Source organism: Struthio camelus, chromosome 4, assembly GCF_040807025.1.
Source record: "Struthio camelus isolate bStrCam1 chromosome 4, bStrCam1.hap1, whole genome shotgun sequence".
In the NCBI taxonomy this organism is placed as follows: Eukaryota; Metazoa; Chordata; class Aves; order Struthioniformes; family Struthionidae; genus Struthio; species Struthio camelus.
The window spans coordinates 12,282,267-12,299,556 of record NC_090945.1 but is presented as its reverse complement, the minus strand read 5'-3'; the positions used below and the strand labels follow the sequence as shown (position 1 = coordinate 12,299,556).

The following is a 17,290-nucleotide window of genomic DNA, read 5'->3' as shown; positions in this document are numbered from 1 at the left end:
GTCACCACAAACAGCAGAAACAGAGGGCTGCTCATCCAACGACAGATAAACAACTCAGCTGTGCCTGCCTTTAGCCTCACTAGCGCACCTGATAGAGGAAATTGTTTTCTAAGATCTCTTGGCAAGACCAGTGATGAGCCATAATACTGCACTACGCTTGCCTTGGATAAGGTCTCATCAACAGCATCAAAGATTACTTAAAGGTTCACGAAGAAGTAACAAGATATAGCAGTAGTTGATGAGGGCTGACTCCTGTTCACAACCCCACAGGACGCTGCTTCACCTTTGGAGCAATTTCAATAAATGAAACATTGAAAACGGAATCACCTCGTAAAGCCAAGCCACCCACAGAACAGGAAAAAAAAATATAATGAATAAGGAAAACCAGACATATATAATCAAAGAACGTTAGATCATTTTTAACCTACTCTCTCCTGAATAAGATGGCAAACTCCCTAACGTGCCAAAAGAGACAGAAAGCATCCCCGCAGTCCACTTGGTTTTCAGAGATAAATATCCCCAGTCTTTCAAGGGGAAGCAGACGCTAGATATGTCATCAAAACACTTGAGACTTCGTAATGGGAACGGACTGAGAGGCCACTCACTTGGAGAGGTTAAGAACCTTTCTTGAACTACTATCCACAACTTATCCAAAGAGAAGTTACACTTGAACAGAAAAGCAAAAAGAAAAAAACCTTCAATTCTTGCATATCTGAAATAAACATAAAATTCTGCTGATAAGTGACAGAGCTCAACCGCAATGAAAACAAAAAGTAAACAGTTTGAAGATCAATGGAATTTAAAAATGAACAAAATAAAGGCAGAGATTGTCAGAGGCAGAACATAAATCCAAAGCACTGATAGGGTTTTCCGCAGTGGTTAGACAGTACGAAGATAAGTGTTTATCAGTTTGGTCTCCCCAAAGTGGTTTCAACCTCAGATAATGACACTCTTTCAGCATATCTGTTTGACGCGTCCAACCTCCTTAGGCATTTCTCATCGGCAGAGAAACAGAAACATTCACAAGTTAGAAACAATTACTGAAAAAGTTATTTCTGGAAGGAAGGAGGGATTAGTTTAATAGTGCGGAGGTACAGTAAAATAAACAAATTCAGCATGAAGTAGTGAATACTGTGACAAATTCATTTGGAGAATGTCACAAATATGGAATGAAACGTTGACTAAAATCAATGAAGTGAGACAAAACAAAACTGAACTTAAAAGGTACCTAAAACTAACTATGTGCCCATCATATATATATAGTTAAATTTCAGGGCGCTCAGTTTTTAAAGCATATTAAATCTTAAAAATAAGAAACCAAAAACACCCGTAACTTTTGAATTTGACTTTACAAGGGCGTAAAAATGCCTCAGTCCTATTATAAACCTTTTCTTTCTCTCTCATTTTTCAATTTCCTGCCCTTCCGCACAGGCTTTACAGATTGTCCCCACAACTATTAATCCATATTCTGTCAGGGGAAATATTTTAGAGTCTAGGATTTTCCATCATTAAGGACACCACTCTGAACCTCCCTGTTATAAGTGCATGCTTTGTGTATCCTGATATGTTAGATTATGGGCGCTGTCACTATGTCATTCGGTGTGCTTCAAAAGCGGGCAATACAGGACTTATAAACTAGTTTTAGTCAGCGTGGAATAACTACTGCAGGGTACCAACTCACAGGTTTGCATACCCTCACCTGCTGAAACGTGAGCAGCTATAAGAGTAAAAAGGAAGTATACACACTTGCCCCGTTTCTTCTTTCTGTTTGCTAGTATCTGCTATTGGCCACGGCCAAGAACACGATCCCGGGCTGCACGATTCTTGGTTTGAGGCAGGGAAGACATCTTAAGCACTTATCTTTCAAGTTTGCAATGTGAAACTATTCAGTGACTTGGATTTCTCACGTACAAGGCATACATGAAACAACAAACTGAGAGGGGTCTCAGGCTTATCCAGCTCGCAGCGTCCGTGCCACGGACAGATTCCCTCGCACCTTGCTGCATACTGGCCACCCCAGCACCCAGGACTTGGGGGACCCCACCACCTGCCCCAGCCCACCTACACGCCTGGATCTGGCGCACCAGCCTTTCCACCTGGACAAGAGGGACCATCTGAACTACCCGTCACTGCAGTGGGCTCGTTTCTGCAGTGAGCCCAAATTAGGACAACGCACCCAACACTAGTATACGCCGTTCAAAGGTTTACAAAGCACCTACTTTAATCTGCAGCAGCAAAAACCACAGAGGCACCGACTGCATCCCACGTATGCCTTTGGTACGATTCGTATAATAAAGCAGTGTTGCCTCCCCCTCAGTATTAGCAGCCAAAGCAGCCATTAGTAGCCAAATTTATTCTACCAAGATTTCAGCCGTCCCTGCACGTTTTTTAAGCGGTTTATCTTTTCCAGCCTCAGCCAGAAGCACTTACAAAAGAAAGGTTCATTTCAGAGCTGAGACTACGCTAGGAACGGACGAGTTAGAACACATTTTAGCATCGACTACCAGGTTCTTTTGATCACTTCAGACATGAAACCGGATTTACTTGCTAAAAATTTACTGGCCAAAAATCTCAGACGATAGAGACAGCTCTCTTAACTGCAGCCCCATCACTTTCTAAAACAGACTAGGTACTCTCCAAGACGAGGGAAATCACGTGCAAATCCTCACAGATACGGCTACTGCTGTGGTCTGCAAAGCATCACTCTCACACAGGAAAAAACTAAAAACACAAGATAATCTAATTCAGTTTCAATTTCTTCATTTTTATTACTCCAAGGATATATTTGTATAAAAGAAACAATACCATTGAAACAGCAATTGAACACAAAGCTGCAAGTGCAGTATTAAGTGACTACTGCAGATAGGATGCCGGCACAGTTACTACTGAACCATGAAATACTGTTCGGAGAAAACTACTACAGTTTGCCAAGAATAACTGAGAAGTGTCATAGCTCCTAGCATAAATATTCAAAAGCCTGATGAAAAAAGTTGCACTGTGCTCCATTAAAAGAGGAGAGAAAAAAAAACAAAAACAAAAACTACAGGCAAGAGGTATCATACCACATACCCAAACGTAAAATACTGCGTTTATGGAGTATGCATCTACCTCTTAACGGATAGAAGGTAAGTGCTTATAAGATTTTTTCCTCCTCTTAACTATTTCAAGCTGACTGTTGATAACACCTGTAACAAAAGGTTATCTCTAAAAGTAAGCTCAGCAGCTAAATTGCTTCACATCACCAAGGATTTGCATTTGGACATTATCTGAGATATTTCCAGCATACAATTACTGCTGAGTTTCTTCACTTCTAAAAGCATATTAGGAGAGGTAAGCGCTTGTTAATAGGCTATTAGGATACGCAGTATCATTCTTCATGGTACACACAAGGAATGCAATGGTACGGTAGCTGACACACAGTGAAGTTGGACAAGCACTAGGTATCCCCAGCTAACATACTTTTATTTAACAGATCAAGGTAATGGCTTCTAAGACACAACACACGGCTATTCAGAATGTAGTAAGAATTGAAATAAAATATGATTGGCATGTAGTTAATGTAATTAGACCAAGGGCATAAATTTGGGTTAGATGTAAGAGGAACCCACTCTTCAGCTGAATGAACTCCAGCAGCTGTGTGGTTAATTCATTTTTTTCACATGGTGTTGTAAATCAAAAAGCTAAGAACAGTATTATTTCACACACAGCTGTGAAATCTGCAAGGTAATCTACCATTTAATTTTTCTTAGTATTTTCAAAGTGGTATTTTAAGCTGGTATGGTCTCAGAGCAGGCTGTTATTAACATTTATCAGGAGGAAGGAAAAACTGCTGTTTCATGCACACAAGCAGACTGTCAATCTGCATTAAGTTGGATCAGTTTTATTCTTCCTGTATTTGGTGCTTTAAGATGTTCTTTGCACATCAACTTATCTCACATTTCACAGTTTCAAGTGAGAAAGTGCAATGAACTTAAAACCTTTGAAAAATACCTTGTAAGGCAAGAGAAGTATTTCTCAGTATATTTTGTCTTTTTTTTTCCTAAATAGCTTAAGTTGAACATTTGATAAAACTTCTAGTTCTGTTCTTGCAATTTTTATAAATCCAGGATTTAATAGGCATGCTTTTCGTTAATAGTTTGTCTCCACCCCTCAAGAGCATGAAGCAGAAGATACCCATTATAAGTAATTATCTAATTTCCCTGTTGTATGAAAGTACTTTCTGTAACACGTTGATAGGGATAAAGGCATTTTGAGGAGGATAATTATTTGTCTAGTAAGAGAAAACGGTGAAAATCTATTATGCGTTTTCAGTAATTCTGTACTTCAGTCCTCCCATAATCACAGTACTTCGCAGTTTAAAAAAAAAGTTAATAGGTAAAAGTTGCATGATGCAATAGTGAACTGTTAGTCTTTTCTGTCACTGATGTATGTACAGAAGGTGACATAAGACATAACCCATGCTGTGATGGGAGGTAAAGAAGATGGAGAGGAGGAGGTCTCCCCTACCCACTGCTCTGCCTCTGAGATTCCACTGAATGTGATCTTTACTCACCAAACTATGCATTAAATCTCGCTCTACTCTTTAAAATCTGGTTAAGGCCTTTTAGCTGAAAACAGGCAATTCCATACACTGCCAATAAAATGGAAAGTAAATAATTTCTGCAGAAGCATATGAAAATAATAAAATTTAAGAGGAAAGTAATTAAACTTCTGCAACAGAAGTCCCAATTTTAGGGCAAGAAAGAGCCAAAAAATCCAAAGTGTAATGGTAAAACGGTAAAAATCTAATTGGAAAAAATCAATAGGGAAAAGTATTCATTTATCCTTAAATTTCCTTTAGGATGTATCTGGATCTAGATCGCCACTCTAGAGTAGCTTCCCAGAACAGACAAGCCACGTGACATCTCCATTTGAAGGAGTGATTTTTTCTCCTTTTAGTAACAGAACCTCACAGATGCTGGAATTCAATCACCACAAAACCTAGTAATTTAAAAATCTGGATCAAAGTGGAAGGTAGAATTACAGTTTTAACCGGAATTAAACTCTGCAATATTTGTTTTGTGGGGTTTTTTTGGTTTTAAGTCCTAGGGAAAAAACAAAGGAAATGGAATTCTTCAATGTCTGCACCTTTAGGAGTGTCTGAATCTTTACAATAGGGCTTCTGAAGCGCAGAAGCTAATCAGAAAGTCTCACTTAGCCTTAGATCAGTAAGAAAGACTTAAAATTATGTTGGACAAATTGCCACACTTCTTATTTCAGATTGTTTTCAATTTAAGCAATGTTGACAAGGTACAGATGTTTCCTTGTACAGTATTTCTGGCATTGTGCACCTCTCAACGTACTCAAGAAAACCCAAGAATTTTTATTTAATCGGTATAGCAAGAAATAGATATATGATAGATATCTGTCTCAGAAGAGTTTAATACATAAGACCGCAAGGATCATGTTTTAACAGTTTATTAGATGGTTATTTACTGAGAGGAAAATGCAGCTCCCTGGTCCGGCCAAAAATCACTAAGCAGCTGCAGCGTATGGAGCTACTAGAGCTTCTTATAAAAAGTCTAAAATAGGTTTTATTGTCGTAATTCTTAGCAATCTTCATAAGAGAGGAAATACTACTGCTTTCTTCATAATAAAAATACTGGTATTCATTATATTAAACCTCAAAAAAGCACAAAATTTTTTTTTAAGTCACTGTGGTATGTTTCCCAGGGGAAGAAAGAAAAAACATAAAACAAAAAAAATCTACCTCTAACGTTGGAGCGATGAAAACTGGACTATCCTGGACCAGCTAGGCAGAGATATGGCTTAAGTAATAAACATGTTACAAAGACCATTCTCAGCAGAATCCACCAGGCTACCACGCATCACAGATATTCCCCAGGGAAAAAAGTTCAAATGAACACCTCCTACAGCCACCACTGCTATTAGACGTTCATTTCCCCTAAATACTCAGAGAAAAGATGTTTTGCTCCCGTTTACCCAGAGAGAACAGGCTTTGTCTCCTATATCTCATTAGCCATCTGGAATGCTTTACTGTTATTCATTCTGCTTGAAACGGAAAGAAATTGTAACTGGCACAGTTTGTGACTCCTGACTTAACACATAATAATTCGCGCAGTCTTTTCCAGCTCAGTATTTCCTTGTTTACCACCAGATCCAAACTGGGAACATAGCTGAGATCTCAAAAATATTTAAAAGACAAAAATTTGATACCATTTGGAAGTGCTACTCCTTCCATATAACGATTCTCTGAGAAGAAAGTCAGAGAAGAAAGCTAATGAAAAATCCTTTCTCAGCTCATGGTCCTCTGTCATGCAACTTCCAGGAAGTCGGCAGATTTTGTCACAATCAGGGTTCAAAAAGAACCAACCTCCTCCTGACGTTTAATAAAGAGAGCAGAAGAGTCCAGGAACTTTTTTTTAGGTCTGGGCTTTTGGTCCTAATGTAAGACCTTCTGTACTTCTGCATCTTCTTACTAGTTCCTGTGCCTACACTAAAGTAAAACGCTCATGTTCCAAAAACATATGTACCTGAGGGACAAAGCACCACACTGAAGTGTGGTACTTCAGCAGGCACCTCAGCCACGTGACAGCAGCTGTCCACACGCGTGTTCTTTGCCTCCTTCTACTAGTAGGTGATACAACTTATCTTATTCCTCCTCTGACCAGTTGTGAAGTTTCTGTAACTTCACTGTGTATATAACCAGGAGAGGAAAGCTCTTGTCTCCCTCTCTCTTTTATTCTGAAGCAATGGCACATCTTTCCTGTGAGGACTTTAATTTTGGTGCCTGTACACCTGTTGTGGATGGCAATTCGTGGCATTCTACTGACTGACCTGAAATTTGTGATGCACTTCTCAAAAGGCCCAGACTCATACCCCATGCAATACCTGTGGACTTATTTGATGCTCTCCGTCGAATCTCAGTCACCATCAGTCGTGACACTTGAGTAGTAAACTGCAGGAGGTCAGAAAATTTTTCTGTCATTGTACTTGGAGGAGCATTTCCAAACACCTAGAAACAAGAGAAAAATAGAGGCATTTAAAAAAAAAAATCTCATTCAGCTGAGAAGCAGCAGAACAAACGACAACCTCCCCCTGTGAAGGAGGAGTTATTTCTACCAAGTCTTACGTTTTCATTTTCCTGCTGCATTACTCCTCCCTGTACTGTTTTTCATGGTGCATGCTCTAAGTTATATTCACAGTTGGAACTATGCCATCATATAGGGAAGAAAGATCTGATGAGAGAGAGGGGGAAAGGGGAAAACAAAAAGCGTTTTCTAGCAAGATGAAAACCTCACAGGATCCCAAAAGACTGAAATTCCACATAATGGGGTAAAGACCACAGTAAGTGCTTCAATAGGAGTTCTGTTTTTAATCTGTCTGACCAAAAAATCCCATAGAAGTGAACTGAATGTACAGAGCAACGGGTATAAAGTATTCACTGTGTTCCAGAAAAGACTGGTAAGTAGAACTTCTCTGTTAAGATTTCTTCAACAAAGTGACAATGCCACAAAGCCTCACAGCTTCCAGGCATCTCTTTCTTGAGACCCCCCCCCTTAACAAAACAGCAGTAGTTACTGAGGATTTTTTTTTTTTAATTTTGCTTTCCCTCCTTCCCTAATGTTACTTAAAATTATAAGTGTATTGCCTGAAAACATGACATTTACACACTGCGAGTTTCTTTTATGGCTACCAGTAACTCTTACTACTTGAAATAACTATCATTTAATTCCAGTAACTTATTTCTTCATGATTAAATATTAAATTTGATTATTAAATCATTTAATTTGAAGCACATTTAACAGTGAGAAATTCTTTACTTCTGCAGTACTGCCGTAAGTTATGGTACAGGTCATTATCTCAAAATGGATTAAATGACTGTTCAAGTAATTTACTTTTCATACAAGACTCCATTTGAAAAGTAGTCTCCATATATATACCTAACGTGCTCCTTTCACTAAAATGGTCCCAATAAAACCACAACATTAGATGTTAATTAACAAATGAAGCATGCAATCCAAAAACGCAACTTTCAGAAGTCACCATTTCCCAAACTCTAGTATCATCACTCGTGTCAGTGCTGAACAAACCAAAATAGGCTGCTGAACAGCTGAGTGATCTCAATACTTCTCTGTCTGATTTCCCCCCTAATTGCATAACCTGCAGGAATGTCACTGACAAGCCAGGATGTGTAACAGTTTACAAGATTTTTCTAATAAACTTCAGTTCAACATGCTATATTTGCATCTCAGGAAGAGGATGCAATTTACAGCACTAGAATCGATCTGGATTCAGCAGCTATTTCACCCTCTTTTGCTTCTCCTGCATCACCCAGGGTTTAGTATTGTAGCCGAGCTTCCAATATACTTGGCCGAGGTCACTCTCGAGTCTAGGGACCACCAGGGAAAACCACAATACTTCAGCAAACAGGGATGCAAGATCTTTGGAGCACTGAGTTACCTCGGCATTCCAAAATCACCAAAGAGAACTAAAAAGCTGGAAGACAAATTAGAGTAACCTGCTTTCAATTTGACTTCTTACTCCTTTCCCTTAGTATCAATTGCTCCCGCATATTACATATAGAATAGCCGAACCTATTTTTCCTACTTCTTCACATTTCAAAGTCATGAAGAAACGGAGCCAGGACTACAAAATTGCAGTTAAACACTCAGTTTCCTCCCTATAAAAATATTTTTCACCAAGAACTTAAAAGAGTTTCTCATACAGGAGATTTCATCTGCCCCTATCAGCGAAGAAAGCAAACAGTAGCCCAGACACCACAGGCACATGACTGTTTTAGGCAGGCTAAGAAAAACACCATTCACTGAGATTACAAATTAAGCAACATTTCCCCGTACAGAGACTCCCCAAATTCCCCTGAATGTTTCCCAAGGAGACCTCCTCTTACAACCGCCTGAACTAACTCCCAGTTCATCTGAGAGCCTCTAACTTGCAAGACACCACAGGAAGAGAAGAGGGCCTCGAGGCACGCACAGGCACTAGTATAACCTAACCAAGACTATCAAGACTAGAACGTGTATAAGCAGAATACCTTGCCACCATATACTGTCTAAAGCTCTTGCCCTCCGTCAGCCTCCAAATCAGGAGGTTCAGAAAACAGGAAAATTAATAGGGCTATTTCTTGTCCTAAGGTTGTCTCGAGGTGCTATTAGACCACAGGAGATGCGGACAGCTCAGAGTTAAGAGTAAAAGGCTGACTGGGGTGAACCGGTTTTGGTTTTTTTCCTTCCCATAAGCAAAGTTCGCAGTATCTAAAACAAGTGTCTGAACTGGTGTTTTGGTATACACTTTGATTAAAGGCACTAAATAAAAAACAGCGTATGAATTTAACAATAAATCATCTTTTTAATGAGGAAAAACAAAGTTCTTCTAAGAGCACTTTACTTGGAGACCACTTATTCAAAAATAGCCTCTTCATCATCCCATTCACTTCTTGGTTTTAGTATAAAGCTTTACTACAGCAATAGTAATACAGTACAGGACACCGTCACGCTGCTGCTGAGAATGGTGTTCATACGGCTTACAGAGCTCTGAAAGGAGTCTTCTGAATATTTTTCCAGAGGGCAAATCTTTTGTGAATGATACGCTTATTTAACTTGCTATTAATGTGTGAGTCATCCTTTCTTAAGCCTTTCTGAACAAAGGAGGAATAGAAATGGACTGTAAACTCATTCATTAACGTAACCAACAAGATGGTTTGAACTACAGCATATTTGGGACATGTTATATGCATAAACAGGAATAAGTTAAGGATGTTTTAGCTGCTCTGGATTTATCGATTGATAATTCTAAAATATCAGAAAGAAAACTAAAACTGCTGCTCACACAAAATTTTAGGTACCTTTCAGACAAAAAACACCAATCATACAAGGTTAAGCTACCGAGCAACGAAAATGTGTCATACTGACAATGGCATATGAATGAAACTACTTTTATGAGTTATTTGACTTAGCGTGTGTTTATTTTAGTCATATGCCAAGTACATTCATAGCATGTTGTTGGTTTTCTGCGATACTAAGGAAGTGGGTTTTTTTAAACAAATATTTCATAACCATCTTTAAATGCATTAAACAAAAGTGTTCCTTTATAGCTTCCCAGAAAGCAAATCCCACTGCATGCTCCAAATTGCAGGTTTCTCATACTGGTCTTTTTGCTTAAGTTCATTGTAAAATGTGTGTCTGCGTGGCAGGTGACTGTCAAAATTGCACACCACATAGCACCAAGGAAATAACATGCATGCTTCACTTCTTTTTCAAAAAAAAAACAAAAAAAAAAAACCCACCCACCTTCTAGAGCACCTAAATGATTAATCTGGCATAGTAGTCTCAGCTGCTCTTTTCTTAAATTCTATTATTCGCTATATAGCTCCTCTCCCTCAGGACATGCCCACACCAAAACCAGCTCCATGTACAACTTTGGACGGGCAGTTTATCTCTACTAGGAAATACTCTCGCTAAGTCGAGGGAAGAAATATCCTCATCTGTCAATTCAGGATTCTTTCATTAGTGCTGTATGCTAGGAGCTCTCTCAACTTCACTATTACCATTAGTGACATATCAAAACATATCTGGCTTGTAGGACAGGCCAAAACGTGAGTTTGTGTTTCTTTTGTAAAAACGTTCCTCAGAAACTGCCATTTATATGGTCAAAAGTGTGTTTAGATCTTGCTGCTTGAGGAGACAGGCTATAAAACTACCTGCATGAGTTTATTCTCAGGTCTCTTCTCTGTACGTGTTGGTTCATACGAGCACTACCAATAGAAGAAAAAAAAAGTACTCAACAGCTTTCAATTAAAAAAAAAAAAAAAAGACTGTTACGTTTAAAAGACTGTATGTCGGTTACAACTGAAAATCCAAACAAACAGATCAAGCCATGCAACTCCTCTGAAAGACAAACCCTTTGATACAGGCAGATGCAGAGACAGCGCTGCTTGATGGCTAAAGACCGAAACAGCTCTTGGGTACACTGGCTATTTAATTAGCTGCCACTGGCCACTTGGATGCCTATGACGAGTCAGTTAACTCTCCTTACCCTAGATCTCTGCATTCAGTAAAGTTGACACTTCTTTCAAAACTATTTCCTAGTTTTCATACCCTTCCCGCCCCCAACAAGGCCCAACACAAGTGAGGCTTTTATAGGCCAGGAACTTACTTCATACACAAAAACGTCTTGGATGTAGATATCACTGAATCGGGTCCCTACAGGCCTGAAAATTAGACCTTTACACCATATAAGAAAAAGTCTCAAGCTTCCTGTCAAGCACACGCAGTTCCCACTTCCAACAGCTCCTAACTCCATACCCAAGATATTTCAAAGTCTACGTCAAGGCGTGGAACAGAAGTCTTGGTCTGAGACCCATTATTTACTTAGAATTTTCTCCTCATAACACAGACTTTCTGAGCTTGTAGCAGATAATGCTTTTATGGTACACCACCATGGACTCCACTGGAGGCAGTAATCCAGAAAGTACTCAATCTCACTTAAATCTATTAAACAGAATGGATAACTGCAAAGAAAATGAAGAATCCAGAGTCTTAATTTGAATCAAGTTATTAACTGGTAGCTTGAAATGATGGCAGAGCAGGAGTATGTTGGAAAAATAAGAAACTTACAAAAAAGAAAGGCCTGACAATGCTTTAGTGTTTCCTTCCAGTGAAAGTAGGTCTCAGAGAGGAAAGCTATCTCAGAATTCAGAGTGAACCAATATTTTATCAGCTCTCCCACTAAAAATTCCACATGGAACTCTTTTAGAAAGTGAAATATTTTCCCTTTTCTATTTTTCATTCCAATCATTTTCTGAGTCTATCTTTGCAGAGCTGCCCTGCAGAGTTACAAAGCTAGCAGGATTGTTCCAAAACAATCCATACCATATACGGTTTACACTCGTGAACCAAGACAACCCACAGAGGGTTTTACATGTAAACCTCAAAAGAAGAAGGTGGCATAAACCAGGAAACACAGGGAAACTGTGGAAGTAGCAAATGGTATGTGGAAAGAGAGGCAATAAATAGATGAAACTGCAATTGCTCAGCCTCCTGAACGCAGGAAGATAAAAATGCATTTGTATGAAGGACAAGGGAAAAAAAAAAAAACCCTTAGAATAGGGAGGGATGAGATCTGATTGACCAACAGGAATCTATTTTGTTTGTGGTAAACTAGATAGTTTGGTGAGAACTGATAATGGTTATCAGTGACAGCAGAGAAAGGAAGTGAAAGAGCAGAGATAATAAGCGCTGTGCCAGAGTAAGAATCAGATTTACCAAGGTTAGAAACTGAAGTGACAACGTCTGGCAACAGCCTATATTTGTTGCAAAAACGACAATTCGAAGAAGGTCACAGATTAAAAACAGCCAGAGTTTGAGGATGGCGATGTTAAAAGTTAAAAATCAGGAAACAGGAGGGGAGAAGGAGAGAGAAATCCACAGGTAAGATCCAAAAGGCAAATATTTTGCAAGGGCAGAAGAACATATGCCTTCAGCACCGAGTTCACCTGAGGAAAAGGGAAGAAAAGATTCTCTAGGATTCAGAGAAGGAAAAGAACCCATCAACAAAACAGGATGATATATAAACACTGGAAGACAGACAAGGAGAATCTTGGGAAGGAAAAAACATGAAAACAAAGGGGAAAAATGGGATCTAGGAGGAAAGAGCACTCAGCTGAGCAGTCAAGATGTGTTCCTACAAGCGGAAATGGCAGATGCCATCTATCTCCTCAAGGAATCCAAATGGTACCTGAGACCAGTTAGACAAGAGCTGGTTTTCAGGGAGCAGGAGGAAAACTTGGGGTTGCTGGGTTTTCCTCCAGAATGCTTGAAAATAAAAGCTGAAATACAGTGAGAGAGAACAAAGAGTTCAAAGACATGTGACATCCATAATTAGGCTTGAACAGAGTCAACGAAGGGACAAAGAATTAGGGCTAAGCCAGACACTGATGTAAAGGGAAAAAACACTATAGTGAAAAAGAAAGGAAAAAAAGAAGGGAGAGGCAATGGCAAAATTAAAAAGTAACTGATCGTTTTCATCTTCAAAGTCCTAACCAGAGCCTAAGGAAAGGCTGCTGTACATAAACAGGGCATGCGTTGCTCATTATATAACCCAATTATATCACCAACTGCAATTTCCACAGATATAATGCTACAGGAACAGCATCTAATCACTGCAAGGGCCAGGAATGAATTTATTCTCTACCTGCAGTTTACAGCTGGGTGCCTAAGCAAGTAGGGTGGGTATACTTCCTTTCCCGAAACATCAGCTACATGTAACCACCAGAAGGAGAACTTCAAGCATAATTGCATCAAAATAACATTCATTGGCTCAAGCCAAGATTAAGATTCCACTGTGCTAATTTGTAAAAACAAATTAAGAAAGTCCATGACTAAAGGGCATACAGTCCAAGTAGATAACTTGGAGAGGAAGCAGGAGAACTGAGCTTACTTCTCCCAGACTTACACAACAGGTTACCAGTGGAACTAGGAACAAGACCTAGGGCAACAGAACGAGATTTAGGGGATTTACCCACTAAAGCATGCTATCTAGTGGAGTGAAAGTCCTATTAACGCTATGCATTGGCTAGGATTAAGTTTTCTGCACAGCACGTAGCCAGTTCAATGTGTAACACAATCAAAAGCAATACATTCCAGAAAACATCAATCTAAAGAGAAAGCTGAATTTGTTTTCCTATCAAGTTTCTGGAGTTTAGCTTATCGATGATTCTGGCCTTCCACAGCAGTACATACAAGCACGACAAAACCCAAGAGCTTCAAGAGCAGGCAATGGGTCACAGCAGGGGGGGGAAAAAAGAAAAAAACCAAATCTAGTTCCGTATCTACTGCTCTTTCAATATCCTAAAACCACCATTGAAGTCATTAGTCACGACGCAGAAGTGGACTAACCAAGTGACATAAGACTTCAAGGGGATTTAGTTCCTATTAATGCCGGTGACAGTGGTCACACTCTTAGCTCCAAACAGGGTGCAGTGAAATGAGAATGTCACTGTACAAGCAATTGGTTAGATCTTCTCTACAGATTCCTTGTTCAAGATCCCTCTTGTCCAAGAAGAGGCAGTAACACTCAACAGATGTAAGAAAACGGCTACAAGAACAATCAGAATAAAGAATTTATCCCAAGAAGAAATTAAAATAGATCAGCTTGTGTAGTTTGGCAAAACCAGTCTGAAAGGAGATAGTATGACTGCTGTCTCTAAATATGTATCTGTGGAGTAAATGCCAAGGAGGAAGAAGAGTTATTTACGCTCAAGGACAGTACTGGCACACAAACAAATGGGTATAAACTTGCCGTGAATAAATTTATGTTGGAAATCAGCTCTAAAAGAAGAGAATAAAGACTACAGCAGCAGGAGACTTTACCCTGGAAAAAGTCTCAGGGAGTAAAATCAGTTTTCCACATTCTGGATATGACTCAATAATAACAGCAAGCTCTGCAAAAAAGCGCTGTGGCAGTCTGCACACCACTGTAGATCGCACTTCAGAAAGAGTGATAATAGAAGGAAATCTCCAAGAGCGAGTTTATCCTCTAACACAACGCTGCATGAGAAAAGGGAAAAATGAAAGGACGCCAACAAAAGAATAACTTCTATTGTGCGAGAACTGAACGCTTTGGGAATACAAAGAAAAACCAGGCAATTCTAATAAAGAAAACATCTCTTGCATATGCTCTAGCTTACCCTGTTGAACACCGGCAGCATCATGTAAAGTTTTTCCTCTTGTTCTTTCTGGGTCATGTGCCGCGGAGGATGGCAAAGCTCTGTGAAGAGACGACGCAGATGCATCAACCCCAGCGCGTTATCCTGGGGGCTGCACTCCTCCTGCCGCGGCCGGCCCATGATCCTCTTCACCATATTCATCTTGACTGACTTTTGGAAGCTTCCTTCTACCCTGTTCCAAGGAAAATACAGTTATTGAGTACAACAGATTCAAGCATTATTCCAAAATATTCAATACACATCCGCACTCCCCTCCACAGTAAGTACCACACTGAAATTAAGAGTGTTAGATAATTTTATATAATAAGAATTGATTAGTTTGTGCCTGGAAGACTTCAAGCTGATAACCTGAAACAGAAAAGCATCCAATACTCGTCAGCACAGAGCACAACTGACCAGCCCTAAAAGAGCACAAAATGCTTTGGCACTTTGTATTAGATTATTATTGAGATTTCTTCAGCGTTACATTCCCTAGCACTTACTCAAATGCTATCTACATATTGCGAAGTATTGTCAAAATAATTCTAGAATATAATTAGAAAAATCTACCCATTATGTACTTTAAAATCAAATCCAAAAGATTTAAAATTAAATCAAACAGACATTCAAATTCACTCAGACATTTGCTTCACCATACAAAAAGACGCTTAGTTTTTTCCTGACTTTCTTATTGCATATTGACTGGGTTACCCAATGGAAATACCATTCATCTCACATCTCAGCTGTCTGGGCTGCAGGAAAACCCCTTGGTCTTCTCCCTCCTGGAGCACAAGAAAACTGTTTTAAAACATTTTGTTGATTGCGACAGTGTCTGTATTTAACCCTATACTACTTTTTAAGAAGAACACAGAACAAGGCCTCTGAACTTGAGGCCAAAGTCTGTAAAGAAGGATCTCAGAAAACAATTGAGATGGTCAGAGCAGATAAACAACTCAACCGGTGCATCCAGTTGGACACTGCAGCAAAAGAGGCTATCCTCACGCTTACGTGCAAAGGAAGGAGAAAGGAGGAAGCAGGAAAACAATTTCAGCTCCATACATGAATTCACAGAGATCAATAAAGTAATACTCAATGGAATTATAACGTCCACCTTTCATTGCTGAAAGGCTGTTGAAAAGCTGAAGAAGGTCAATAAGAGCTATAAAAATTATTCAAGGGCTAGCAAATGCCTTACAGCAAGAGACTTAAAGAACTTAATCTATTTAAATTATCAAAAAGAGAAGGTACCATGAAGGGTCAATTATCAAAAGGAGAAGTGATGATTCCAGAGCTGCCACGATTAGAGTAATAGAGAAAAAATAACAATTACTAAAGAACTACTAAACCCAGGGACAAAGTCATAAGAAAAGACAGTAGTTGGGAATTAAAGTCGGAAGAAAAGCCATCTGTTACAAACACGGAGTACATTTTAATAGTGAGGAAAAGTAACCATTAGTAAGAAGTATTAACTGAAGAGATATCCCTTCTCTGAACCAAGATGAAACGCTCTTTCGGAATATGCATCAAATGCTAATTACTTTTCACTACTGTTTCTACCACAGCATCTTGTTAATATGCAAGAAAAAACAGGAACTGATAAAGCCTGATGCTAACTAAGATTTTGGTATGATATGAAAACCAGTTAATTAAATGAGTAGTCACTAGAGAAGTCGAGCTTTTCTCATGTACACACCAGAAACTGCCAGCCCATGCTGGAAACTCTCTTTAGCCTTTCACACTTGAAGAGATGGGTGGTAAAGTTTCTTCTAGCATATCATCCCTTAGGAATAACACAGGTAACAGATTTTAAACCAGAATGATTCACACAGTTAAAAAGTAAACAGCACAATTTCTGAAGAAAAGTCAAAGCTTTTCCTGAACTTTTCAGTTTGACTCAATTCTCTTACTATGCTTACTGTAATAACATGTAAATTACTCAAAATTCAAAATAGAACGTCGCATCTGAGCTCAAAGAGCCAAAGCGTCACTGTTTAAGCAGCAGGAAAAAAGGCTGTTTTTCATTTTAATGAAATCTAAGGATAGTTTGGTTTTTTTTTTTTTAAACATACCAAAAAACGCCGAGAACTCTAAAAATAACGGGTGCAAGGAATGTTGCCATTGAATCCATCATTGCTGTAGACTTTTGCTACAGTAGTCAAAATTTTTCTTTTAGTGCAATAACGTCCCCTGACTAACTTTAGCCAAAAAGCACATCTAGAATAGGAATTTGCATTGATTCAACTATATTAATGCCTTTACAGAACTAAGAATTTTCTTAAGGTGGGAGGAGTGCAAATATACGCAGCATGGTATTTTCCAAGTTTAACAGGAGCGTACTGAAACATGCAACCCATTCAGCTCCACTGGGGCAGTCTCAACACTTAAGGACAACAAACAGAAGAGCTGAATTAGCCCTCACTTTTCCAACACCTTCATCTTCCCTCCTGCCTGTTCCCCGGTGCAATCACACGTTCACCCACAATATAAGGAACAGGACGGAGGGGAAGGAAGAGTGGATGTAGCAGCGTGCTAATAAAACGCAAATTTATTTCATTTTTTTTTTCT

At 39.1% G+C, this 17,290-nt stretch overlaps 1 protein-coding gene across 7 annotated transcripts in view; it reads right to left on the bottom strand.

Moving 5' to 3' along the window:
* WDFY3 (WD repeat and FYVE domain containing 3) overlaps window positions 1-17,290 on the bottom strand; it is a 194,717-nt gene that overhangs the window by 123,126 nt on the left and 54,301 nt on the right. For all 7 annotated transcript variants that reach the window (XM_068941507.1, XM_068941508.1, XM_068941504.1 and 4 more), the window contains 2 exons: window positions 14,708-14,918; window positions 6,892-7,015 (listed from right to left, as the gene is read on the bottom strand). In XM_068941507.1, coding sequence (XP_068797608.1) covers window positions 6,892-7,015; window positions 14,708-14,887 — 304 coding nt within the window. In that variant the 5' untranslated portion in view covers window positions 14,888-14,918. The remainder of the gene's footprint in view (window positions 1-6,891; window positions 7,016-14,707; window positions 14,919-17,290) is intronic.